Source organism: Cyprinus carpio, chromosome B13 (assembly GCF_018340385.1).
Source record: "Cyprinus carpio isolate SPL01 chromosome B13, ASM1834038v1, whole genome shotgun sequence".
NCBI lineage: Eukaryota > Metazoa > Chordata > Actinopteri > Cypriniformes > Cyprinidae > Cyprinus > Cyprinus carpio.
In genome coordinates, this window is record NC_056609.1 from 2,810,904 (window position 1) to 2,838,233 (window position 27,330).

The 27,330-nt window shown below is 35.8% G+C and overlaps 1 protein-coding gene across 1 annotated transcript in view; it reads left to right on the forward strand.

The window, feature by feature from the left end:
• Positions 1-486: 486 nt before the first annotated feature.
• Positions 487-27,330, forward strand: part of mcph1 (microcephalin 1) — a 103,461-nt gene continuing 76,617 nt past the window's right edge. Inside the window, exons 1-11 of the mRNA XM_042736249.1 lie at positions 487-626; positions 1,104-1,169; positions 1,504-1,595; positions 1,675-1,777; positions 6,899-6,907; positions 11,260-11,351; positions 11,512-11,623; positions 11,753-11,884; positions 12,698-12,787; positions 13,867-15,003; positions 15,453-15,553. Of these exons, the coding sequence (XP_042592183.1) occupies positions 1,133-1,169; positions 1,504-1,595; positions 1,675-1,777; positions 6,899-6,907; positions 11,260-11,351; positions 11,512-11,623; positions 11,753-11,884; positions 12,698-12,787; positions 13,867-15,003; positions 15,453-15,553 (1,905 nt within the window). The 5' untranslated portion in view covers positions 487-626; positions 1,104-1,132. The remainder of the gene's footprint in view (positions 627-1,103; positions 1,170-1,503; positions 1,596-1,674; positions 1,778-6,898; positions 6,908-11,259; positions 11,352-11,511; positions 11,624-11,752; positions 11,885-12,697; positions 12,788-13,866; positions 15,004-15,452; positions 15,554-27,330) is intronic.

Consider the following 27,330-nt stretch of genomic DNA (forward strand, 5'->3'; position numbering starts at 1 on the left):
ATGGTTTAATTTTGTAATTTTTTATCTAAATTATTAGTGAATATTCACAAATACTCTGACAATATGATATATGTGGATACTGTGATTTGTTTTCAGTCTAAAAAACCCCCCTAAAAAGAATACGTCTAAATGTATAAAATAGGTTGCATGTCTTAAATACAAACTGAAAATGGAGGATGAAAACACGGCTTTCGGATAAATAACAAGTAGGCTACTTTGGAAGTGTTTTTCATCATTTTTATTTTCATATAAAAGCAACATAACTTAAATCACATCCAGTTTATTAGCGAAAATATGCGCACGTCGACACATCAGGATTCAAGCGAAATCTGTCTTTGTTCTCCTATATCAGTGTCTGATCCACTACGAACACTCGGAACTGTCACCCTATTTCACTCATACCCTTACTGCAGCCTGCGAGCAGCCTACTCTCGTCACATGAGGCGTCCCTGTGGAACATAAAGCCTAAAAAGGGGGCGCGGCCCAAAAAAGGCATCAACCAACTGGTGTAAGGAACGTCACTGAATTCCCATCATGCGTCGCAAAAGGAACCATTACCGCGAAAACACGTTTTTTTTTTTACAGTTGCGAATGGTCAAATGAAAACAGTGTATCAACTGCACGATGTACGTATAAAAACAAACAAGGATAGATTTTTTCTTTTCTCGCAATGTTGATGTGTCCTTATTTGGTTAAGGTGAGCAACGAGAGGGGCTTTCTTACAGAACACTTTAGTTGTCTGCTAGGTCCCCTCTCAAGCAACGATACTACCCTGCGTTTCACCAGATGTGACCGTGAAGATCAGCAGTTGCCAATGCTATTTTGTTGTTTTAGTAGCTTACTTTGCTTTTTAGAATTGGCATTGATTTTTGCCCCCCTTGATTTATGTTTTGTGACATCTGCTAATCTTGGTGTTCGTTTTTCACGAGTCAATGTACTTAAATCCTCTTGCTTTGTTCTCCGTTAGCAGATCTGTGTAACGTTATGTAGCCGGTGGGTAAAATGGTTTTACTGAATGTATGATACCCATGCTATTTTCTTATTTTGTTTTAGCTTGAGTCATGTGATTTTTACCATGTTCTATTTTCTGTCGGTTGATGCAGTTTTAGAAGGAGACCTTTTAGGATCAATCATGACAGGAAAAAACACTTCCACTGATTTTCTCAAAGGTATCGATGGATATTCATTAAATTAGGAGATTTTTTTGTTCTCTAGGATGATTAACACATGGTTTTAAAAATGTGTAATTCCAGTCTTTGTTTTAAAACAGTATTATAGCAATTATAGATGATTAGCTTTATTGGGTGTTCTTACCAAGTAAATTTGAGAAATATTTTTTCTTTAGTCAGAAATTAACATAATTTATAATTTGTTTGTTTTTTTACTACCCTCTTCTAACTTGCATATTTTATGCCAGAGGTGCCCAACATTTAATGTTATTATGAATCAAACTTTTTGTGTGAAGTGATGTTTATCCACTGTCCTCTTTTTCTCCCTTTTAAGATGTAGTGGCATATGTTGATGTGTGGTCTGCCAGCAGAATGGAGGATTATTCTGATCCGTTCATGCAGCAGCTGCAGGACATGGGTGCAGAGGTAACATTTTTTATTTTTGGCAGTTGTGTTTATGAACAAAATTAAAATGAAAAATAAATTAATGCATTTTAAATGACAGGTATCTAAGACACTCAACAAACAAGTGACCCACGTAGTCTTCAAACATGGCCGGCCGTCCACATGGAAGAAAGCCCAGAAAATGGGTGTGAGGATTGTTTCACGTCCACTGGGTAGCAAGGGTAAAAAATGAGTATCACATAGAACTAAACTCCTGGTTCTTAGGATGTTGACCTGAACATGCAGAATATATGTAAATCTGCATATATGTATTAAAGGCTTTGTTTTAAACAAAGTTGCTAATTTAATTTCCAAAGGTTAGGCATGAATAATTGGTTAAAAGGTAGAGCCTGGCAGGGGAAGTCGTGGCCTAATGGCAGTAGAGAGTCTGACTTGCAATCCAAGGGTTGTGTGAGTTCGAGTCTCGGGCCGGCAGGAATGTAGGTCCGGGGGGAGGAGTGTGAATGTACAGCGCTCTCTCCACCCTCATACCACGACTGAGGTGCCCTTGAGCAAGGGACGAACCCCCAACTGCTACCCGGGCGCCCGCAGCATAAATTGCTGCCAACTGCTCCCGGGGTTGTGTTCACGGTGTTTGTGTGTGTGTGTTCACTGCTCTGTGTGTGTGCACTTTGGATGTGTTAAAAGCAGAGCACGAATTCCGAGTATGGGTTACCATACTTGGCTGTATGTCACTTCACTTTCACTTTCACTAAATTAATCTTCTTGAACAAATTAACACATCATTTCATTATTCCAGTGAAGGGACAAAATAAAACTCTTAAATATCTGCTACTGATTTTCTTTTAAAACGTGATGTAATGGATAGTTCAACCAAAAAATAAAATTCATACACATTTGAAATGACAGCGACACTAATTTTAAATTATTGGGAAAGAAAAAAAAACTAGAGAAGTAATGCATCATATAAAGGCCCCCTTTTCTGTCACATTTAAAAGTGCTGTAAATATCTTTACATTACATACAGAAAAGGTTCCTACTACTTGACAGATATAATTTGAAATAGGTGTCTAGATAAATCACATCTGTCTGACAGCATTAGTCCTTGTTAAAACAAACAAACAAAAAAAGAGTCAAGGAAAGCAAATCATCCCGTGTTTTAGCTAATTTAAAAATACTCTCTTCTTGTCAGTCATTTTGTATTGATTTGGTAATATCTAGTTGATTGAAATTCCTTTTGGAGAGCAGAAATCTATTGATGCCAATCAGGGGGCGTAGAATTAGGGGGACGCCAGGGACATGTCCCTACCAATATCCACGCGAGTGCCAAAACTCCAGCGACTACCAACTCCAGCGACTACCAAAAATATATGTATATGTTTTTGTAATTTCGGACACATCTGGAACGTATAGAAAAAAATAGGCCATGTAGAAAACTGTGCGCTTTCAAGGACGCATTAAATACATGGCGGGAATGTAGTCGTCCACCAGAGGAGAAGCGCAACACCGCGCTTAGAACAACTCACAGGTATTTTACCCAATTCAAGATAGCAGTCCAAAACAGTTAATATAGAAGTACACTTCAGGAATTAACAAAGGTTGCATCATTGAGTTTGAAGTACGGTGTTTGACAAAAACAGAGCAAATGGGGAAAGAGAAAGCACCAATCTATGGCTATTATAAGCTCCCTAATATAAAGCCATACGGACAGAAAAAACGTTGTGCGATAAGATCAGTGTTGGGTAAGAGTAATTTCAAAAAGTAATTAATTAATATTACTAATTACATCATCAATATTGTATTAAAAATACTTTTACTAATTACTCTGTCTGAAAAGTAATTTAGGTACTCAAGTAAGTAACGTTAATTATTCAAATCGCTAATTAGGCTACATCTTATAAACCTTATAAACCCTTAATAGAAATTAAACTCTTTATTCTTTCATAATCAGAAGTTTGTGACCTGTAGTTAAAGTTGCTCAAGGAGAAATAGACGGCAGAAGAAAGAAATTGTACCGTTTGTTTTATTTTGCAAAAGCACAATGTTTTGTTGGTTATTGTCAGTGTACACAAATAAAAGTAGGCCCTTTTTAGATTCAATTGATTTTAGGCTTATCTGTATCTGAGTATTTAAGGTTTCTCTGTGAATCAGGAAAACTGAAAGTGAATGCGCTGGCGTGCAGTGGGTTAAAGACGCTGCATTCAATTTTATCTTTAGACGGTAAAATTTAGATTTCAAATTCAATATTGATTTTAGAACTGTTTTGAAATGATTTACTGTATGTAAGTGCAAATGCTTTATAAAGTAACTGTAGAATTAAATTGCCTAAAAATGAGCATTTAATCCCTTTACTTTACTTTTTCAGTGGATAAGTAATTTAAGTACAGTAACGCGTTACACCGTAACCCGTACTAAGTAGCCATTGGCTAATATTAGACATCATTAGTCGCCAGAATGAAGATTTGGTCGCATGGATGCGAGTGATTTGTTTTTAACTCGCAATGTAGAGGGTTGCTATATTTCGCAAGGGCAAGTTTAAACGAATTTTTTATTTTGACGGGTTGCTGTGAATACCTTTACATTTTCTGTGTGTATATGATATGACGGATAGATTTACAAAAAAAATAAAACAGGTCAATTGAGGCTTTCATGAAGTGACTCTCAGAGCAGCTCTGGAGATGTGGTTCATGTATTTGTCGTCATGGTGAGACGGCAGACATTAATATCACCGTAAGCGTCACGCGCGCTTCAGTACAAGTACCAAACCACGCGGCTGCGCCATTCATTAACACAGAGACACGCAGAATTCATATTTAAATAGTCGTTATGCGGCTTAATATTTACAAATACTAGTGGGAATGTGTTCACTTATTTGTGTGTGCGTGTGTGTGAGTGTGCGCGCGCGCATTGGACGGTACTCCGCTGTGTTCGATACAGAGAGCGTGAACATGTAGCGTAGAGACCGAATTGACATGCGTCATGTAATATAGATCAATAACAATAAGGCTATTTAGTTTGTAATAAAAAGAGCAAGGTATAGACCGGGGCGGGCCGCCCCCCTAATATAATGGCAGGGGAAACACTGAATGATAATGTGATTTTATGGTACAAACAAATATCTTTAACATTTAAATTGATGTTGTTCAACATAATTAAAACTGTTAGCTGAAATATAAACGAAATAAAAAAACTAAGGTGGAAAAAAGCCCTCTACGCAACGGGATTAGTATTATCTGGGGACCTTGTATGAATTTGAAACCCCCCCCCCCACACACACACACATCGCGAATTTTGTGTGGTGCATTCGCACGGGATAAGACAAGCCTATGATTTTTACTCAAATTTACTGACTTATTTCACGGATGTCAAGGGTTTGCGAGTCTCGTTCTCTGGTCCAGTTAGATGGATTTTAAAAAAGAAAACTAATATAGTTTCGTCCCAATGTGTCATTACATTCCACCATACCATTGCTTGATTTATTTGTAACACATTAACCTTGAAACCTTTTCAGCTCTTTCTGCATATTGTATGGTGTAGTAGCCTATAGCGATATGACAGCAACCAAAATACTATCAAAACACTCCAACGCAGCTCCATTCTTGCAAAGATAAAAAGGCGCACAGGAAACAAAAAAAGCTCAAAAAATTCAATGCGACACGCCAAATCACATAGCTGGCGATTCGTATGGGACTAATATTATCACAGGACCTCAGTTTTTGGCGAAATATGGTTAGAGGTCATTTGCGGGGGTAATGTTTACTTTACAAATTACAGACATGGCCCATTCGCATGGGATTAAGATCACAGACAACCTCTGCAATTATTACAAATGACTGGAGGTCACCAGGTAATAGGCTACTAATCCCGTGCGAATAGGGAAAGTCAACAATTAAACAACACTGTGTAGTCCGTGTTGGTATTGTATCAGACACTTGCACTTAACATTAGGCTATATGAAAAACAAGCTCAAATGGAGTTAACAAGGTTTTTGGCTGCGGCGAATGAGGAGATCAGCGTTTTTTCTGTCAATTGAACGGCCTCTTATCTGAGACAAGTTGCATCGCATTATATGCTTTCATCAACTTTTACAGGTTATATAACGTTATTGTAGCTATATGGGGTGCTTAGTTTTTCTTGTTTAGTACACTTGGCCAAAATCTCAATGATAGAAACGATTGAGCACTTATGCACAGGATATTTAAAAAAACTTACAAAAGTATATTTGCTAGACGGCAAAAAAAAATAACCTACTTTGCTCTTCAAAAAACACATAAAAACATTAGCCTTTACAGACATAGTGTTTGAGTGAAGAAAACACTTTACTATTCACACATCATTTATTTATTTACCCTTGCATGCGGAAAAAAAAAAGGCGGCGGAGATCTCTCTCCAGGCTGTGTGCGTGGCGCGTCAATCTGAATGGAGACGGCCTGAAGTGACGAGTTTTCGCTGAGAGCTTGAGGGGATCCAATGGCATTACGAGCTTTAGTGGGACAAGCACTTTGTAATACTTATCATTGGTTAAATATTTGTAAAAGCCCTCTAAATTTAAAAAATAATAATAACAAATTATAATAGAGATATGAAGTTTGGATAATTTTTTCACACCACACAAACCTGGACTGGGCTAGGGTATGGCAACTGCCATACTCTGCCATACGGAAATGCTGCCCCTGCTTTATTATATTACCATTTTTGATAATTATGCAGCATTATGAAAGTGTCTTATGGTCATCAAGCCTGCATTTATTTGATCAAAAATACAGAAAAAAAATTATACTCAATTTAAAAGAATGTTTTTCTGTTTTAATATACTTTAAAATATAACTTATTTCTGTGATCCAAAGCTGAATTTTCAGCATCATTACTCAAGTCTTCAGTGTCACATGATCCTTCAGAAAGCATTCTAATATGATGATTTATTATCAGTGTTGGAAAGAAGGTTGTGCTGCTTAATTGTTTTTTCTTTTTTTAGTAACCTGTGATACTTTTTTTGGGGTTCACATTGATAAATGGAAAGTTAAAAAGAACAGCATTTTATTCAAAATAGAGATGTTTTTCTAACATATATCAATCTTTACTATCACTGTTTTTCTATCAATTAACAAATCCTTGCTGAAGGAAAAAACTAATTTATTTCTTTCTTACCTCAAGCTTTTGAACGGTAGTGTATATTGTTTACAAAAAAAAAAGTTTTATTTTAAATGAATGCTGTTTTTAAAAATAATAATAATAATAATAATAATAATAACAAAAGGTGAAAAGGTTGGCACAGGTTTCCAACATTGATAATAAGTCAGCATTGCATGAAATGTATTTTAAAGTACACTGGAAAAAAAAATTCATCCAATTAAAAAAAATGTAGGGTAATGATTCATCTGTTTTTTAACTTGAGCAAATGAAAAAAACAAAATTACTTGTCTGAAACAATATTTTCTATGTCTATGAAAACTAATTTAATAAAACCTGGCACGAAGTATATTTTTCTTGTTGAAGAAAGTCAATTAATTTAAAATCTGACTTATTTTTGATCCAAACAAAAAAATATAGATTAAATAAAAAATAAAAATTATCAATTAAGAAATTTCTTTTATAATTTTCATAGACATAGAAAGTATTGTTTAGGGCAAGTTATTTATTTTTCATTGGCTCAAGTTAAAAAATATAGATGTGAATCATTACCCTAAATTTTTTTAATTGGATGAATGAAGAAATTAATAAAATTCAGTGTAATTTCCAAGTTAAATCTATATCAGTTGTTTTATTTTTCCAATTTGTTAAACTATTTTAATTCAATTCTAAATGTTAATTTAAAAACACAAAACTTTTTTTTTTTTTTTTTTTTTATATATGAAAACATTTCCCCATAAAAACATGACCAAATAAAAAAAATAGTTTAACAAAGTAAACATAAACAGTTTATCTCAGAATCGCAACAAACGGCATCAAAACTATATGGTTTTATTCCACTCGGAGTTCACAATATTGGCAGTACTGAATTTTAAGTGCTAACTCAACTTTTCAGAGGTTGAGCATTACCTGCTGAATAAAATATAAAGTTCTTTTCATACACTTAGTCCAGGTGCAGGGCATAAATCAGTCTGAAAAATGGACAAAGAAGGCCTGAGATTGGTTGGTTCATTCATTACAAAGTTTTCTTGCAAGATGATTCCCACTCTAGATGGGTTAGATGTGGATTTGCTTGATCAATGCTGAGAATTCTTACTGGAGTCTGTCTTGTTAGCTGTATTGTAGCTTGTGTAGTATCTGTTAATTATGGGAATTATCAAGTTGGTTTGATTATTATGTTGTGAAGTAATAGATATATTGTGACATTTAAAGTCAGATAGATGATGCTGTCATGTCCTTGGACCGGGAACTGTGCATTTCTGTGGCAACACTATCGATGCCTAAATTAATCTGCAGCAGTCAGGTACAGTCACGTGATACAAGTAGAAGCTCTCAGAAAATTCCCAGATTACAGATGGTAATTATGAGTTCTACAAAGACATGAATTCTTTTTCCAAGTTGGAATCTTGTAATTATGGTAAATGGGGTGAATGCACTTATACATACCTGGTATACTGTAAAAAGAGCTGGCCTTTTGGGTGATGTCAGGCTTGTCATTGACAACTTTTCTGTGAAAAGCAAACATTAAAGTTACAGTCTTTATACTTAAGGGTTTACATTTAATTGTGCAGTGTGCCTGTCAATAAAGTGATCCTCCTCCGAACAGGTCTCAGTTAACCTACATGACATACAACTGATCTAGAGTTTTGCTGTGAGGTGGCGTAAGTGTACATTTTAGTGCATAAAGTAATTTAAATGTATGTAGATGTCTGATGTGAACAGCGACATTATACAAGAACGAAACAACGTCAATGTTTGAACATAGAGACGGAGTTTCACAGGCAGGGCTTAGTTTAAGCCAGGCCTTCGTTAAATCAGGATATTTAAATAACTTCTATAAAAATGCCTTAAGACCTTTACTGGTGTGCATGCCTGAGACACGACGATGGCACTGACATATTTTAAGATGTGTCAGTACAAGATATTTTCAGTTAAGACAGCTTAAACATGCATTTTAGTCTGAGACTGGCCTGTGAATCCAGGGGATAATGTTTATATAACGTTTTAGCTGTGCTCTCTTATCACAGTTATGAGGGCCATACTTACACTTCCAAAGTGTCTCTTCCATTTCTTCTTCCTTCCAAAACAAGATATTCATTAAGAGGGCTTTGAACCTAGATAGAACAGAAGTATATTCATCCATTTTTGTATTTATACTGTAGGGCTGCACAATAATGGTTAAACTGATAATCACGGTTATTTTGATTAAATTGAACCAATCACGATTATTAATAACGGTTATTCTATCCTGCTGAGAAAAAAAAAAAACTGGTTTAAACTGGTCTCCCAGCTTGGTCAAGCTGTTTTTTTTTTTTATTCAGCAGGGAAATGCAATAACATTTCATGTGTCCTTTAACCAACCTCCACTGACTATACACTGACTTCATTTAACCAACTATGATAATATAAACTCATGGTTTTGGTTAGGGTTTTGTCATCTGTATTCACATTACATTTTCTAAATGTCAATTTGTTCGCAAATGGGAAAAAGCCACTCAGATCGCACAGTAAATTTGCTCAAAGATCATTAATACACACTGAAAACTAACAGTGCTATGTCATTTTCAACACGAAAACTGGTAAAAACTTTATTAATTCCAACAATTCCAATTTATGTATGTTTTTCCCCATTGTATTGTCACAGGTAGGAAAAGCGCATTTATTCCTCACACAATAGATCCATTATTGAAACTCAGTGAAAGTTTGATCATGGCACATTTGGTAACACAAACAGTACAAATGGGCTTGTGAAAAAAAATACACATTGTCTATATGACACTTTCATGTAAGCAGAATATCGCTGTGGAGAGATCGCTAAACTCTTATGTTTTCATATCATCTTCAGCGCTTGTTCCGCCATCAGTGAGCGCGCACAAGGTTGCCAGATTACACAAATTAAATAAAACACCTGGCAGAAAGTGTATCCTTAAAGGAGAAAAGCTCTGTTTTGGGGCTCAAAGCTCTTCACATCTGGCAACCACAAGCATGAACGCTAGTGAAGACTTGTTAGCAATACAAAGATAACGCAAATGCCAAATTAAAAACACGTTTCAGGATAAATATCGAGCCAATATCATGACGATTATTTTTAATTAATCGAGAAAGGTGGATATCGTTATCGAGATTAAAATACTATTAATCGTGCAGCCCTATTATACCGTTAATTAATTTAAACTATTCTTTCAAACAGCCATGTCTATTAAATGTGTTCGTTAAATTATTGCACTTACCATATTAGTGCCACCATCGTCTCTCCTCCGCTGCAGTCGCGGCTGCTGTATGAGTAAAATTTACTTACACTCATAAACAACATTGAGTGAAAAAGGAAAAGATGAAAATAATCTCAGTCGATCTCGCTCGTCCGGGGTTCAAGCGTGGTTTTTTTTGTCCGCTGCAGGCGCGTAAGAGAACTAGCTAGCTAACGGATGAGAAATGTCCTTGTCGTTTAGACAATTTTTTGCCGATCACAGTCTCTCGAGGAAAAAGAAAAGAGCGGAAAAAAGGTAAATTGTGGAAAATAACGTCAATACACCTAACTTATCTTAAACAAAGTTTCCACCTCTTCCACAGCTTGTTGAATTCACACACAATCACAGTGACAAAATGGTGTTGTTAACGCACCAGTGTGAGGAGACATGGTCATGATATAAACAAAATATGAGTTAATCTAACCTTGATATTTTACATTTGTCAAAACAAATGTCTTAGTTGAGCTCTTAATGAAAAATATTTATATTTATCAATGTTTCGAACTAAAAAAATATTAAATTTGTTATGAGTTATTTTTTAGTTGAGCTCTTAATGAAAAATATTTATATAACTTTTTCAGTGTATATTCAATGTTTCGAACTAAAAAAATATTAATATATAACATAAGTAAATTTTTGCAAAAATATAAAGTAGTAATGTATCCAAACTTTTGACCTAAAGATTAGGTCATCAATTATTATTATTATTATTATTATTATTATTATTATTTTTTATTTTTTTTTACATTGCCCCTATTTTACATTTGAGCACCTGCCCCTGAGGAACTCTCTGAACATCCCTGAACAGCAGAATATTCTTTAAGAATTATCCTGGGTCCAATTTGATTAATATTTAAATAAAGTGATGCTTGATAAAGACAACCAGCACTCTGATGCTGATGTTGTTGGTTCACAAAATAAAAATGGTGTAATTATTGTCTGTTAAACATCCTAAAAATTAAAAAAAAATCTGTTTAGGAGTTATATGAATATGAATAAGCTATAAATGTAGACTTTAGGTAACATGAAACTGTGGTCAAAGGTTTACCAAAACTGTGTAAATGATTGGGTGTTTGGGGTGGTGGGGGGGTTGGGGGGTTCTTGGGTTTATGTCCTCACCAATGTCAAAAGCAGACCTACACCCTTGATGCCAATGACAACATGTTCTGGTGCTGTTTTAGTTCTCTTACTCTATTAGTGATCTTTTCCTCGATTTGATTATTGCATTTCTTTGGATGGCCTGTAGATGTCTCTAGACCTCAAGGTTTCCTTTCACGTTCCTTTCAAAACTCTATTCATTATGTGATTTTGCAGATGCAAAGAGAGTAATGGACGTGTAGATGAAAATCTTTTTCCTGCTCAAAATGAAGAGTCCAAACTTCATCTAAATAAAAGAACAGTAAGGAAATTAAACATATCTAAAACAACAAATGCTTTGACTTGTTTTGCTTTTTTTTTTTTTTTAAACATGGTTGCTGTAAGAATATTATACATATTTTGGTAAATATTAATAAATAACCTCATACATGTGATTATTTTTTTTTTTTATGTTTTTGCAGCACCGTTGCATGCAACCTAGAGATATTCCTATAAAGACCCCTGAGAATGACCGGCGGCTGAAGAAAAAATTGGACAAGATGATGGAAGGCCTGATCTGCTCATCCCCCGTTGGTGAGGAAGGCACACCTTTTTTTTTTTTTTTTTTTTTTTTTTTTTTTTATTATTGTTTTTAATTTTATGTTTATTTTATTCAACAATTTGTAAAGGTTGTTGTGCATTTGGGATTTTGTTTTAATACAGTTTCCGACACATCACCATTCGTTATTGATGAGGAAAATGGAGTAGTGTACAGTCCCTCTTTAAAACGCTCTGACAGCATGGCCCAGCGACTGAGAGAAATGAGAGCTCAACGAGAACATCTCTCACCCACTTGTATTTCCTCAAATCCTTTTGAGAACTAGTTTTTCATTTGTAAACTAACAAATTTTGTGTTCTACCAGACCACAAAGCTTTGTACTGAATTATAGGGTTGCAAATCTTTTGGTTCATGGTGAATCCGCTTAAAACACTATTTAAAATTGTTTCTTTTTGATTTGATAATAATAAAAACCATTTATCCACCTTATTTAAAATTAAGTTTGAAAGAGCATGACCATTTGTAACTTGTAAGGTTCCCGGTTTCATTTGTTTTAGTTTTAATTTACCTGTACAAAAACAGTCTGTTATGCTGCTTGATATTTCAAACTGTACAATACAGGTGATTTATAGTATTATTTTTCTCATCTATTACAATCTGTGCAGATTTGAAAACAGGACAGAAAATGGGCCTAATACTTCTAAATGATGATTTTTTATTTAAAAATCTTAATAACATTATAAGTGGGCCTCAGTAAACAGTACAAAAATAAAAACAAGCAGTTCATGACCCCTTTAGGAAATGCATTGAGAAAAAATAAATGAGTTATTACACTCTACAGCATTGGTCTCAAACTCAATTTCTTGGAGGGCCACAGCTCTGCACAGTTTAGCTGCAATCCTAATCAAACACACCTGATCCAGCTAATCAGGGTCTTCAGGATCACTAGAAACTTCCAAGCAGGTGAAATTCAGAGCTGGTTGGAGCTTAACTCTGCAGAGTTGTTGCCCTCCAGGAACTGAGTTTGAGACCACTGCTCTACAGAATCTCTACACACTGTAGAAATAAAGGTCTTTCAGGTATTTATTTAATTTTGTCTTGTCCTTTAGCCTCACAGATGCTGGATAGTGCCTCAGGATGTAATTCACCTAGACCACCTCATGGGGCTTCACCAACTCTGTCTTTCTCACAACAACTAGGTTTGGGAAAACAAAAGTCTTTTTTTGTAGTAGAATAATTGTAGCTTTTAGGGATGCACCGAATGTTCGGCAGCTGAAATTATTCGGCTGAAAATAGCAACAACAACAACAAAAAATCTCTTTCGGTGTTCGAAAAAGCAAAATGACTGAATAAATTGTACTGAAGAATGATATTTTAGGTGAAGCAATCAAATGGCAACCAGCATAGAGTGAGAGGCGCATAGCAAACATGTCGGCAGTGTGTATATCGAAGCATTTATTGTCAGAGAAATATGCAAAAATCATTACGAGCACTGACAGCAAGAGACTGTTTAGTACTGCATCACATGTCTTCGCGAAATGGCCTTAAACAATTAGTAAATAAACTGCATAATGTTATGCTCACAACGATATCTGCTTGTTAGCCAGGGTTCAAAGTCCAAGGAAAAATCTGCACTGAAACAGCGTTACTCGTCAGTTGCTCAGTAACATTTTTATGAATTTTTACAAGGTATGGGTATGACAATGTGATATGTGCGACAAACATCTTCCCAAATTCGTAATGGGAATCCTTTATAACTATATATCTGATGTGTTTTCAACAACAAGAAGCACTGAGGTCCGCCAAAATAAAAGCTCCATCAACTTTAGTACTGCAATTTTACTGATGTTCTGTAAAATAAATAAAAATAGTAATATTGTGAAATATAAATACAATTTTAAATAACTGTTTTGTATGTGAACATATAGTACAGTGTAATTGATTGCTGTGATCAAAGTTAAATTTTCATCCTTTTTTTTGACCCTTTAGAAATCATTCTAATATGCTGATTAGCTACTGTTCAGTTTTTTTTTATTATTGATTTTATGTTTTTTTTCTTTGAAAAGCAAGACAAAAAGTAAATTTTTGGATTTTTTATTTATGCAATGGTGAAAAAATCATTCAAAATACATGGGGGAAAAAAAACTATTCGGTGTTAGGAACAGTGTTTGGTTTTGCTGTGAAACGGCCAAGAATTTTCATTTCAGTGCATCCCTAGTAGCTTTAGTAACCATTTTGCATTAAATAAAACTAAATATGTTGACTTCTGCTTTTACAGAGGAAGAGCCTTTGGATTGCTTCTCAACCTCTCACTTTCATTCCTCCAAGAAAAGAGATGAACAAGAAAAACAAAACTGTAATAAAAAGTTAAAAATGAAAATGACAAGTAAAAGGAAAAAAACAATACCTCCTGAATCAGACACAGCCATGGTTATGTGTAATCTGGCCAGTGTTGAAACACATAGTAAAGTCTCACCTATATCTGCCAGATCAAGAAGGTCTTTAGTGAACAACATTGGAGGAAAGAAACAGTCCACTTTAGAGAGTTACAAAGAAACAGAGAAAAGAAAACAAAGCTCACACCTCAAACCACAAACTGAAAACAGTGGAATATCTACAGAGTTATCGGGCAGCCCTGAAAGTTCTTTGCCTGAAAACCTGACAAAAAACAATCACAAAAACATCAGAAGTATACAGCAATCCAATGATCTGCAGACCAACCGCAAACGTTTATACTCCAAGAAGTGGACTTTATCAGACAGTTGTTTTACAGAAATTGAAAGTGATGGTTCGGTAACACCCAAACCTGTTCATAAATTTCGACGTCAAACTTCTGCTGTTTTGTGTTCTGCTGACTCGGTTGGTGATGTTCCTAATAGAGATGTTGTGGATGGTGAGGTGTTTGAAGACTACTTCTCCCCAGCCAACAATGCCCTTAAACAAAGGGTCATTTTATTTGGGTCGACCCCAGAAAGAATGCACATGCCTGCTTTTGACCTGGTAGACTCAAACAAGAGGAAGGGCAAGAGATCATTTGGTAAAAAGCGAAAACATGAAAATATTGACATTAAAGACTTGGTGGTTGGCTCACAATGCTCTGCTCCTGAGACACATGAATCAAGGCCTGAATGTTTGTCTGTGGGGACACGTGAGTTGCCCAGGTTTGAAGAAATAAAACTTGAGGCATTGGCAAAGAAACAGAGGACACAAACTAGGTTAAGCTCTGCTGTTCTTTCTGAAGGGAAGAAGTGTAAAAGCTCAATTGAGCTCAGTCCTGCTAATGAAAAGAAGCCCTCAACGGCTACTTCTCCAGTGTCATCCTCAGCGATTAATGTGAATCTACAAATACAGAACTGTCTTGAAACGGCCTCTGACCCCAAACATGCCATTGAAAAGAGACAGATGGGTTTAAAAAGTATGTAAAAGTTTATTTTATTTAATTTTTTTTTATTAGTATTAAATTGGATCTTGCTTGTCTCTAAACACAACTGAGTTTATAAATTCATAAGACAAGGCCTTGGCAGTACATATGTAGAAAGTATGAAAAGGTAAAAGCTTTATTTTAGGTGAAAATTTGCACCCTAGAAGCTGTTTCAAATTGTCTGTTGTCAAATTGTGGCTATGCAATGACATCTAGGTCACTGCTACACTGTGATAAGATTAAATTCTTTACATTTTTATACTTGAAAGCAAGGAATATCCTTTGTGTTGGTTGAGAAACACTTCACAATAAAGTGTGCTTTTAAAATGTTGCATGGTTGAATAAACGTTTTAAGAAACACTCTTATCTGCTGCTCAGCTGTCACTGTGCACCTGCTGTTCTTTTCTCAGCTCAACTTTCTTTCTTTTTTTGCATTATATCAGTTGCCGGGAAAGAAAATGAAAGCACAGCTGATGGGAGCATTGAGAGAAGCCTTGAAATGAGTAGCAAACCAAGCCATATGAAAAAGGACAAGTTCATGAAGGTAAAGTAGCTACAGTTTTAGTATTTTAATGTTGTTTAAATGGTACTAAACATTTACGTTGGGCAAAAAAATAAGACTTTTGTGTGAGCTAATTTATGATTTAATATACATTTGAGAAATAACAAAAAATAAGTGAAAACCATATCACACAAGTAGTACTGATATTTTATTTTATTTTTTGACAAAGCAAAACATTCTTTCTCTAGAATATGTACCAATCCAAATTTATTGGTATAAATGTAAACAAAACGCAAATATTGAGTTGACTTTAAGACGCAGTGGCACGTACTGTTTATCCAAATTAACATGAATGTAAACTTGTGTAATTTGGTCTGTTTTCTTTTACCTTGTGTAGAGTTGTTCATTGCTTTTGATGGCATATGTATGTAATGCAACCTGTCCTTGTTGACATCTAATTTGATTAGCCAAAATGCATATAGATTTGTGCTGAAGTACTGTAGAGTTTGATTGGATTGGACAATAAACTTTTTTTCCACTCTTATAGTAGGAAAGGGCTGTTTTCCATATGTAGGTTTTTTTGTTGTTGTTTAGCCTCTTTTACATTAACACGCCATTTAAAGCTTTGTTTTATCAAAGCTTTCAGCTTGATGCTTCTGTGGAGCAGCATAGCATGGCCTAGTAATAGAGCATAGCAATTATTTCAGATGCAGATGTTATATGCTACTCTTTTTGTAGCTTTCCTGGCTTCCTGTGTGTTTTCTTCACCACTGTGACTTGCACCTGGCAAGTTCTCTTTTTGCTTTCCCTCAGCCTGAACAAAACTCCCTCCTGGAACACAGAGAGATGGCTTTCACCTCTGAAGGCCGTCTCTATTTAATTTTATTTCCACATATACTGTGTAATTGAATTTATCACAACGGTTTTATTCCATTGTGGTAAATTATTCACAGATAGATGTTTGTCATCAGTATTCCCTTATTTACCTTTGACAAGATTAGAGGAAACCAACTTACAACAGTTATATTGAAAGAATCGGAGTGGATGACCTCACAGGTGGTTTGGATGCAGAGTATGATCATTTAAATTCGGTACAATTTGGGCACAAGCAGGATTGGCTTCTTCTCTGGGACTTTTGCGAGTGAGTGAAACTCACAATCAGGTCAGGGATATTATAGTAAACTAATAGTACAACCATAAAAATGTTTTTGTTTCTTGGAATAAAATATAAATATATATAAATGACCTCACAGTTTATCTGGATGCAGAGTATGATTTAAATTGAGAACAATTTGGGCATAAACAGGATTTTTAAATAGAAAATATAAAAACTAATTAAAATGATTGACTACAATAGTTGTAAAATTAAAGTAACACAAACTTATTGCATATGATTGTATTCATGTTATAATGAAAGGTGATCTGGTGTTTGAATTTGTTTGTTTTGATAAGTGGTTGTTGCAAAGTGTTTTGATTTATTTTATTTATTTTTTATTTTTTGACAGCCAATGCCATGGCGATATCTTAGAGCTGAAATGAAATGTATATTTATTGTACATATTTACTAAAGTAGAAATTATTTGAAATTATCCAAAAAAAAAAAAAAAAAAAAAAATCCAACTATAGTATTTTTCACAAATCAAGAACTTTAATAAATTGAGTGCATAAAACTGAATTAAATGAAAACACTGCGCTCTGTAATCTGGTAAGTCTGTGTGCACTGGGAATCAATATTTTATTTTATTTATTTATTTTCAAGTCCATTATTATATTGCAATTATTTATATCAAATTTTTAAGCTTGTAGTTGTTTTGTTAGGAAAGGGCAGAACAGAGACTGGCCCCTGTTTCTTCTCTCTTTGTGACTAGAGACCACATATCAGAGTGCATGTAACGGCCACAGAGCTTAGTGTGTCATACTCAAAAGAATTTCCTTCATTTGTGCAAGGGGTTCACACCAATTCTTTGTCTTAGGTTCATGCTCCTTTTAGAGTTAATAGTAGTAATTGTGTGTGTGTGTGTTAAAGGAGTCTTCATGCTCCTTTTAGGGCTAATAGTAGTAATAATTGTTTGTCTGTTTGTGTGTATATATATATGTATATATGTGTGTATATATATATATATATATATATATATATATATTATATATATATTATATATATAGTGTATATATATATGTATATATGTGTATATATGTATGTATATATATATGTATGTGTGTATGTGATCTGTAAAATTGACTTTTCTGCCTCCAATTTCATAATGATTTCATTTCATAATGTTCATTGAACATGCAGATGGTTGCTCTAAGCACAGCAAATATCAGATGAGGCGAGTTGTAAGGTTTTATACACTTTTAACTTTAATATTTGGTAAGCCCACCTTTTGCAGCAAATTATAGCACCACATCTCTCTGGCAAAGTGTCAGTATATTTCCTGAGAACACTAAGGTTATCCCATGCCTTCTACAACTCAAGCCAAATGCTGTCCTCTGAATTTATAACAGATCTGTCCAGTTTATTTTCCAACTTGCCCCAAATTTGCTCGATGGTGTTGAGTTGCGGACTTTGAGGGGGCCAGTCCATCATTTTCAATGTTCCAGCAGATTCTTCCATCGCAGGTAGATCCGGCAATAGTTAGAAGAATGGTCAAGAATTTAGTCTCATTGTCCTCTTGGGAAAATAAACTCAGACCCAATACAGGGCTCCAGACTCATTCTTCCCACAGGTCGGAAACTGGACTAAATCATTTGGTCGCACAGACACATGATTTGGTCACAATATTTTATTATTGTGCTACAACATGGGATTAATTAATGCATGCTGATAAACTTTTATCATAGTTTATAGTTATATGGAAACGGAAGTGGTAAACATTCAACCCGTTCTTTTTCGTCAGTAGAATTTGTGATTTGAATTTTGTGAACCGGAGTCCCTCTTTTGCTATGTTATAAGCCAAGCTTCATGCGCTTTCACTTTCGAATTTGCGATCTTGTCACATTTCACAAGAAAAATACAGTGCACAGCATAAAGTACACCCCCTCTAAAACTTAACAAATTCAGCTATTACTCTTTACTTAGAAGACAAGTTAGGGTTCTTTTAGAGATATAATATTCCAACAAGCCTGCATGATCAGTTACCAAAGAAGAATGCCAAAATTATTCAGCAAAATAAGATTTTCTTATCAAAGTGATAAAATTGTGTTGCTATTTTTGATCAACGGGTATATATATTGAACCAAAACTTTTAAAGACAAGTAATTTCCTGACAATTAAAAGTGTTATTATAGCCCACTGAATCATATTCAGACATAATGCTAGCAGCAGCTGAACCACTTGGGAGAGAACTGCCAGGTGGCTTATTTCTTAGCTTAAAAGAGGACAATGGTACAAGAGAAATACCAAATTATTGTTTTAAGTGTGAAAATAATAGCAGAAGTAGCACCTACATTCAAAAACAATGGACTTGTGATAAGGCTCCTGAAATAATCAGGTCTTCACTTTAAGTTTTCATTTAGTGATGAGTGAATTTTTGCTAGAAAAAGAGCAGGAGAAATAACATGCAATTGTCTCAGAGCCAGCAAAAGCTATGAAAAGAGTGACACTTTATCTCACAGAGTATGACGCAGCCTGCAGAAGTGACATGCTTGGTTGTCACCACTAGAATTGCCTACTGTAGCCAAAGCAAAATAAACTCATTTAACCTCTTCGAAGGCCCATATTTAGAAAATAGAGACTTCTGAAAATCCATACTCTGGTCTCAAGAGACCAAGTGAATAATTTGGATCCAAAAGCATCCAAAATGTTCTGGTGTTGCTAGAAGAGGAGTACATTGAGAAGTGCTTGGTACCCACAGTGATGTTCAGTGGTAGTAAAGCTTTTATATAGGGATGAATGAGTGCTGAAGGTGTGAGGGAGTTGTGCTTTATCAATGCTGGCATGAATTCACACACTACTGTGGGATGTAATACAAAAACTTGAAACAGAAGATGCATCACACAGTTCTTGTGATGTCTTTCCTCAGTCCTTAGTATTGAGTGTTTTTTGAAGTGCACGGACTGCATATTACATCCTTGCCTCATTTTACCCATTTTACGTTGCTTACTCGTTAGCTCCTTCACCTTATCCATGTTCACAGAGCAACATGTGCTTCAAGACTGCTTCTAGAGCAGGGGTCTCCAACCTTGCTCCTGGAGAGCTACCGTCCTGCAGACTTCAGTTCCAGCCCTGCTGCAACACACCTGTCTGTAATTATTAAGTATCCCTGAACACTTTGATTAGCTGGTTCAGGTGTGTTTGATTGGGGTTGGAGCTGAAATCTGTAGGACGTTAGCTCTCCAGGGGCAGGGTTGGAGACCATTGTTCTAGAGGCTTTGAATTTATACCAATCAGCGGTGTGGCCTCAGTGACAAACCCTGATGTTACCAATGAAAAAAATGTTCCTTATTAAAAATAATTAATCCGTATGTAACTTTGTCAAACTTTTTTTTTTCTTGATTTGATGCTGCTTTTATTTTGTAAGTTAAAGTGACTGCATTCTGTATTAATTCCAAATAAGCAGTGAAATCTCTAATTTAAATAAACATTGTCAATCATCCTTTCATTTTGATTTCTGCATTCTAATAAAACTTAAACAAATGATACAGCTGCATCTGAAAACAGTTTGGTTAGTCTAGGCCATGGGTAGGCAATGTCTGTCCTGGAGTGCTAGCTTCAAACCTGAAAAAAAAAAAAAAAAAAAAAAACTCACTTGTCTGTAGCCTTAGTAATCCTGAATACCTTGATTAGCTTTTTCAGTTTGATTAGGGTTAGAGCTAAACTCTGCAGGACAGCAGCACTCCAGGACCGATGTTGCCTATTCCTGGTCTAGGCTGTAATGAATAAAAATCACAAACATGATACAAGTTAAACCATATATGTCCATTATAATTAATGTAAAATACAGCTTTGTTTCAGTTGGATTCAGAAAATATACTGCCTTGAATATCTTTGCAGTTCCTCAAAAAATATCAGCGTTCATTAAAAATCGGGCGTGCATTAACTGAATGCACAATGTGGGAATAACACAATTTGTTTCTGAAAAAAGTAGTCATTTTTATTTCAAGCCACTAAAAGTAAAGGACTAGAATAGTAACAAACTATTGTAAAGTGTGAACTTTTTGTGCTACAAACCAGTGTTCATGACTATAAATTGGCCCTGTATTTTCATCTTCCTCTCACTCGAACTAAAATATCTAATACCTAACTAAAATATCTCGATATTACTACTGAACCGATACATGACCTTTAGGTTTCAATGCCATAGAGGAACATTGGGAGCTCCGAAGCTCTCATCGTTTTGATGGTGTTTGTGTTACAAATGGTAAAACAATGTGCCTGCGGTACTTGTAACACTGATTCCAGGTTATCATGAGAGGATGAGCAATGGAATTTATTTTATCCCATTTTCTAAACCCAGACAAGACCGAGAAAAAAGTCAGGTTGTCTTATTCTCATTGTTGCAATTTCATCTCTTCAAGCAGAATGTCAAGTTAATGTCAACTTGACTTGCTTCAGCAAGGTATCTCTGGCTAAATCTAGCTAACATTTAAAGTTAGTGAGTCCATGCTAACGTAAAGTGTAGGTCAAAAACACATAAACAGAGGTCTACATTTCAGTTCCTCTCAATATTAATCTGGTTAAATGTAAAATAACTTAATCTTACCCTGTGGTACATGAACAGTGGTGATCATCAGTGTTGGGGAAAGTTACTTTTAAAAGTAATGCTTTACAATATTGCATTACTCCCTAAAAAAGTAACTATTTACGTTACTTGGTTACTTTTTATGGAAAGTAATGTGTTACGTTACTTTTGCGTTACTTTTTAAATATGAGCAGGGCTTGATTGTTTTTAATACAAGACGTTCTATTTATTTCATATGTAAAAAGCCCTTTCACACCAAAAAGTGTAATGAATAAACCTCAGGCTGAAGAAAAAGTAAATTCACGTCTGTACAGTAGAACACAAGAAGAAGGTTCAACACTCTTCAGCAATAATAAAAAAAAAAAAGCACAATTGTTAGTTTATCTAAAGTCATTTTTGCTTATTAGTATGGTTGAACTGGATCATCAGAGGTCAGCAGCAAAGACATTGGTTAATAAAATGGGATTAGATACATCTTAAGCCCGATTCGGACGGTAATTGTTTCTCATGTGGACGTCTGTAAAAATAAATTTAGGTATTTGTTTATTGTTTGAACTCATGGATTCGGATGGCGATCTATTGACAGAGGAGGAGTGAGTTCTGTGATCCTACGAACTAGTGCTCACGTGACCAGTCACATAAATAAAATTAATTTTATCTACAAAAAGTATTCTTATTATTGTGTAAAACGCATTTAAAAATACATTTGTAAAATGTGTTCTTATTATTCCAATCATATTTTATAATATAGTATAATCATATGTATTATTTAATTTAAATCTCCCTGTTTAAAAAGACGCGCTATAGTTGTATATAATTATACACGATATAGTTATGTAACCTATATATCTGTTTATTATACACATTTTAAAACTGTATTGCATACCTGCTGCTGCCATAATAAAGACCCATTTTGAATGTTTGCATGCTTTTCTTCTCTTTCTGCTCCCAGTTGCTGTGAACAGTTGTGAAGTATTGTTCTTTTAGGCTACTTTCTAGTATTTCAGAAATTAATATGTATGCAAATTACACCGAAGTACAACAGTTAACATACCTTACGGTGTTCTGGAGTGCTCAAAAAGGGTTTAAGCACTGAATTTTGAATCAATTTCTCAGTGTCTCAATCAATTTCAAACTCAGAGATGTGGATTCGGACGGCAATTAAATTACCACATGACCTCGGTGTTTGTCAAAAAACAGTAGGTAATTTGGAAACTGTATTGCATACCTGCTGCTGCCATATTAAAGACCCATTTTGAATGTTTGCATGCTTTTCTTCTCTTTCTTCACTTTGTAAATGGTGAAAATCCCTTATATCCCCCTGAGAAACAATTACCATCTGAATAGGGCTATATTCTGAGTTTGCATTTCACCGTTTTATTTCATTTTGATGAATACTAAATATTTTTTTTTTTTGAGAGTGGGATGAATTAATACACATTCACATTTAGTCTTGAACTAGTAATTATGTTCACACAGCTGACACAACGCCTCTGTACTTTTGATTTCTCCCAATATGGGGTCAGAAGACTTGTCAGTCAATAAATGGGAAAACAAAGTGACTGGCGTTAACTCAGTAACTCAGGTATTAACTGAAAAATTAACTTTATTGTGAATTGAGTTGTATTGGTTTATTTTGTTTTTTATGTTGAAAGAAAGTAATCTTACCTGTTTACTGTTCACACACAAAATTTTACTTTTTGGGTTTGTATTTTTGGGGAAAGGTTGAGTCTCATACCAGCAGGGATTGTAGGTGGGTTGAGTGAATGTACAGCGCTCTCTCCTACCCTCAGTACCATGACGGAGTTGCCCTTGAGCATACTGCTTCCCGGGCGCTGCAGCAAAAAATGGCTGCCCACTGCTCTGGGTGTGTGTTCACAGTGTGTGTGTGCATTCACTTTGGATGGGATAAATGCAGAGCACTAACTCAGAGTATGGGTCACCATACTTGGCCATGTCACATCACTTTCACTGTCACTTTTTCACTTAATGTAATAACTGCACAAAATGTAAAAACTGCATAATGTAATACGTATTACATTATTGTAATAAAATGTTCAGAATGTAATAGTTTCCCCAAACCGTAATAAAATTGAGCTCATAATGTAATAATAATTTTGAAATGTAATAACAAATTTTCACATAATGTAATAGGTTATTGTATGAGAAATTTATTACATTATGAACTCTGTGGCAATTTATAAATGTAATAACAATTAAGAAGGTAATAACAGCACATAATTTAAAACAAATTATTATAAAAAATATTGTTTACAATATCATAATTGTCTTTCAATATAATAAATTTGAGTACAAAACAATGATATTAGGCTTATTAGGCTACATTTTGAAATTGAATTTTTTACATAAAAATCTTACTAATATTGTGATTATGACATGCTTAATTTTTGAGATATAGGCTTGGTTTCACAGACCGCTTGGACTAAGCCAGGATAAGGCAATAGTTCAATTAGGACATTTAAGTCATTTTTATAAACGTGCCTTAATGTTTTGTGAATTTTTGTTTTGTGAAATTTTTGTGGTGTGATTTTTTGAGTGATATTTTTTGAGATGATATATTTTAAGATCAGTAAGAGCAAGTTTCTTTCAGTTGAAACAGCTCAGATGTACATTTTAGTCTGGCATTAGGCTTAAGCTTTGTCTGTGAAACCGGGGGTCATTTAAATTGTTGTTATAAAAACTTGTTTATAATCTACACAAATGAATAGGCCTAATGTATTTATAATTTTGGCGATATGATTAGACGGTTTTATCTTCCTGAGGTAAATGTCACCTAACTGACACTTCACAGGCTGTTGTTTATATATTTACTGTTTTTTTTTGTTAAAATTTTTTGTAGGAGAAATGATGTGTGATTGTAAGTTGTACTTTATTTTTCAACATATCGTCTGATGTACATTATACTTGTATTAAAGTGAAGAATTTTTCATTTAACTTGTGCTCTGTGCTGCCGTTGCCTGAGGCAGAAAACGCTATCTATCCCAGACTACATTAGACTCATTTGTTCATAAAAAATGCCTTCAATTCAAGAACATAGAATTTAGTAGGAGCAAAACGTACTCTGTTACGAATGTAACCTTGGTTCCCTGAGATACGGAACGAGTACTGCGTATGGAGAAAAGCTCCTTTTTTCCTCGATGCTGAAGCCTTTTTTTCAATAGTGCAGTGCAACTGCACTGCCATTGATTTAATCTGTTAAACTTTTTAAACCAATGATGGCGCTGCCGCGTGACAAAGCCCGCCAAAATGGGCAGGGTGAATGGCTATATAAGCAGGCAAATCGCCAGAGGAATTCAGGTCATACGACTGAAGCGATGACACTGAAGCCGCAGCCTCGTGGCACGCAATATAATGCAGTACTTGTTCCATATCTCAGGGAACCGAGGTGACATTTCGTAACCGAGTACGTTCCCTTTCGATACTTCACTCATACTGCGTATGGGGAATGAATTGAACCGCGCCATGCCACGGTAACGAACGACAAGACTTATCTTGGACACTTTGGGGTCCAGGGGACAAGTGAGAGGGCCGGAGCCATCGAACCCTTTACGCTACACTTGCTAAGAGGGAGCTTGTTCCCTGGAGGTGGCATGATGACGGAGTTCGATAGAGGCCGTCATATCATACCCAGAGGACCCAAGCATGCAAGGTCGGGGTGTCCAGGTTATAGAGTCTGACAAAAGTGGACGGCGAGGACCAGCCGGCCGCCTCACAGATGTCCTTGATAGAGACACCACTAGAGCAGGCCCACGAAGAGGCCATCCCTCTAGTGGAGTGGTCTCTTACTCCTATCGGGCACTCAAGGCCCATAGAGGAGTAACACAGAGCGATAGAGTCGACTATCCAATGCAAGAGGCGCTGCTTTGAGACCGAAGACCCCTTGGTGCGGCCACCAAAGCAGACAAAAAGTTGGTCAGATTGCCGGAACGGCTGTGACCGCTCAATGTAGATCCTCAAAGCCCTCACTGGGCAGAGTAATTCCAGCTCTCGCTCGCCTGACAAAGGAGGCAGCGCTTAAAGGGAAATTACCTGTGCTCTGAACGGGGTCGAGAGCACTTTAGGGATGTAGCCATGCCTGGGTTTTAAAATGACCTTCGATTCATTGGGCCCAAACTCAAGGCATGAAGGGCTCATGAGATGGCCTGCAGATCGCCAACATGCTTGACCAATGCTAGAGCAAGCAGCAGAGCGGTTTTGAGCGTTAGGGTCCGAAGGTTAGCTGACTGCAGCGGCTCAAAGGGAGGCCTTTTGAGTGCCTCGAGGACCGTGGAAAGGTCCCAAGTGGGAACAGTGAGAGGACGTGGGGGGTTCAACTGCCTAGAACCTCTCAGGAAAGGCAGAATGAGGCTGTTTCAACCCACTGATTGGCCAGCGATAGGAGCATGGCTGCTACGTACACCTTGAGCGTGGAAGGGGTGAGACCCTTGTTCAGACGCTCTTGGAGAAATTACAGTATCGGAGAGACGTCACACTCAGCAGGGTCTTCGTTTAATTTCTTCAGTGTGGTATTAGTCCTGCCCCTCCTTCACTGTGATTGGTTAGCCAACTAAAAATAGCATTTTACCCATGGGCATCATTAGGCCATTTTTAGGGGGGCTATATCTATAAAATTGACTACTCAGCCGACTAAAATATAGCGATTAGTTCCATAAACTGTACACATTCGTGATCGCCTCAGTCCCCTTTTAAATTTCATATGAAAATGGAGGCAGACTTCGATCGACGACTCCATGTCTTTCAGCGTGTTCTTTTTCAACCTGCAGACCGCAGCGGCAGCGCAGAGTGAGAAACAGATGTTTCTTGAAAAAAAAAGTAAAAAGACACAAAAATTGTTTCATAATCTTTAATCAAAATCTGATCATTCGCTTCCGCTATGGATTGGCATGGCTTTTCTGATGACGTCAGTTTGACGGCTTGGGCAGAATATGCTTAACCACACCCCTCCAACCATTAGTCTGCTGTGAGTGAGAAATGAGAGGAAGAGCCCAAAAATCCCTATAATTTTTAGTATTATGTGAGTATAGAAGTTGTAAATATGCCACCACACTATAATCCAGTCGGCAGCAACTTCCGGTTCATGCAGACTTTGAAGTAAATGTCAGCAAACTGCACTCTTTCAAGGATGTGCATTTAATGCATGGCCAAAGTAATAACATAATCTATGCAAAGTATGATTTCCAACTCTTCCTGTATTTAAGCAACATTCCATAATCCATACAGAAAGCAGTTTATCATGTCACGCCCAGTTTAGGGAGCTAATCACTCTCACAAAAAAAACAAAAGCACCCTTAGTTGAACCTGTAATAAGAACATATTTGGAACACTCTTTGTGCATATTTACATTTGCACTCTGGAGAGCATCGGATGTTTCTGTTTACAATGTTTGCACCGTTGAGCCGTGTAGCTAATCACAGACACGTCCATTGAACCAGTGAACAGAGATGAGTGACAGGCTCAGTGCATTTGAAATTATAAAGGGAGCACTCTTTGCACACATACTAGACTAATGCATTCAGAATTTTATTTAATGAGTTTGTTTATTTTTCATGATTCTAACACAATGTTCCCTCACTAAAGTTCAGCTACAGTTTCTTTATTCTATATAAATGCTAAAATGAATCTCAGACTTGAACATATTTACTTTGCTTAATCCATTAATGTACAAATTAATTCTAAAAATAAATTTTGTACATGAAAAGATTAAGCAAAGCAAATAATGTACACGTCTGATATTCATTTTGGCATTTATCTCTACATATCTATCTCTTTTATGTAATACTTATTACATTATGTGCAGTTATTGAGTTGCTACAAACCCTCTTTCCTTAGCTCAAGTATGCAAAACTCTTTGCCACAGGCACTGGAAAATGTATAACATTGAAAGTTAAGTTTTCAAATTAAAATGGCAACATGATTGCTTTATAAAGTATATGTTCATATGTGCTTCATTTTCACTGGAGGAAACAACTGTTGTGTGATGAGGGGTGAACGCAGCAAACTTTAAGCCTTTTGTTATACTTTCCGTGTGAGCAGTCCAGATGCGTACACGGACAGTGCGGGCGCGGACTACTCGTATTTATCTGTTTTTATACAGTCTATAGTATTTATACTACCAAA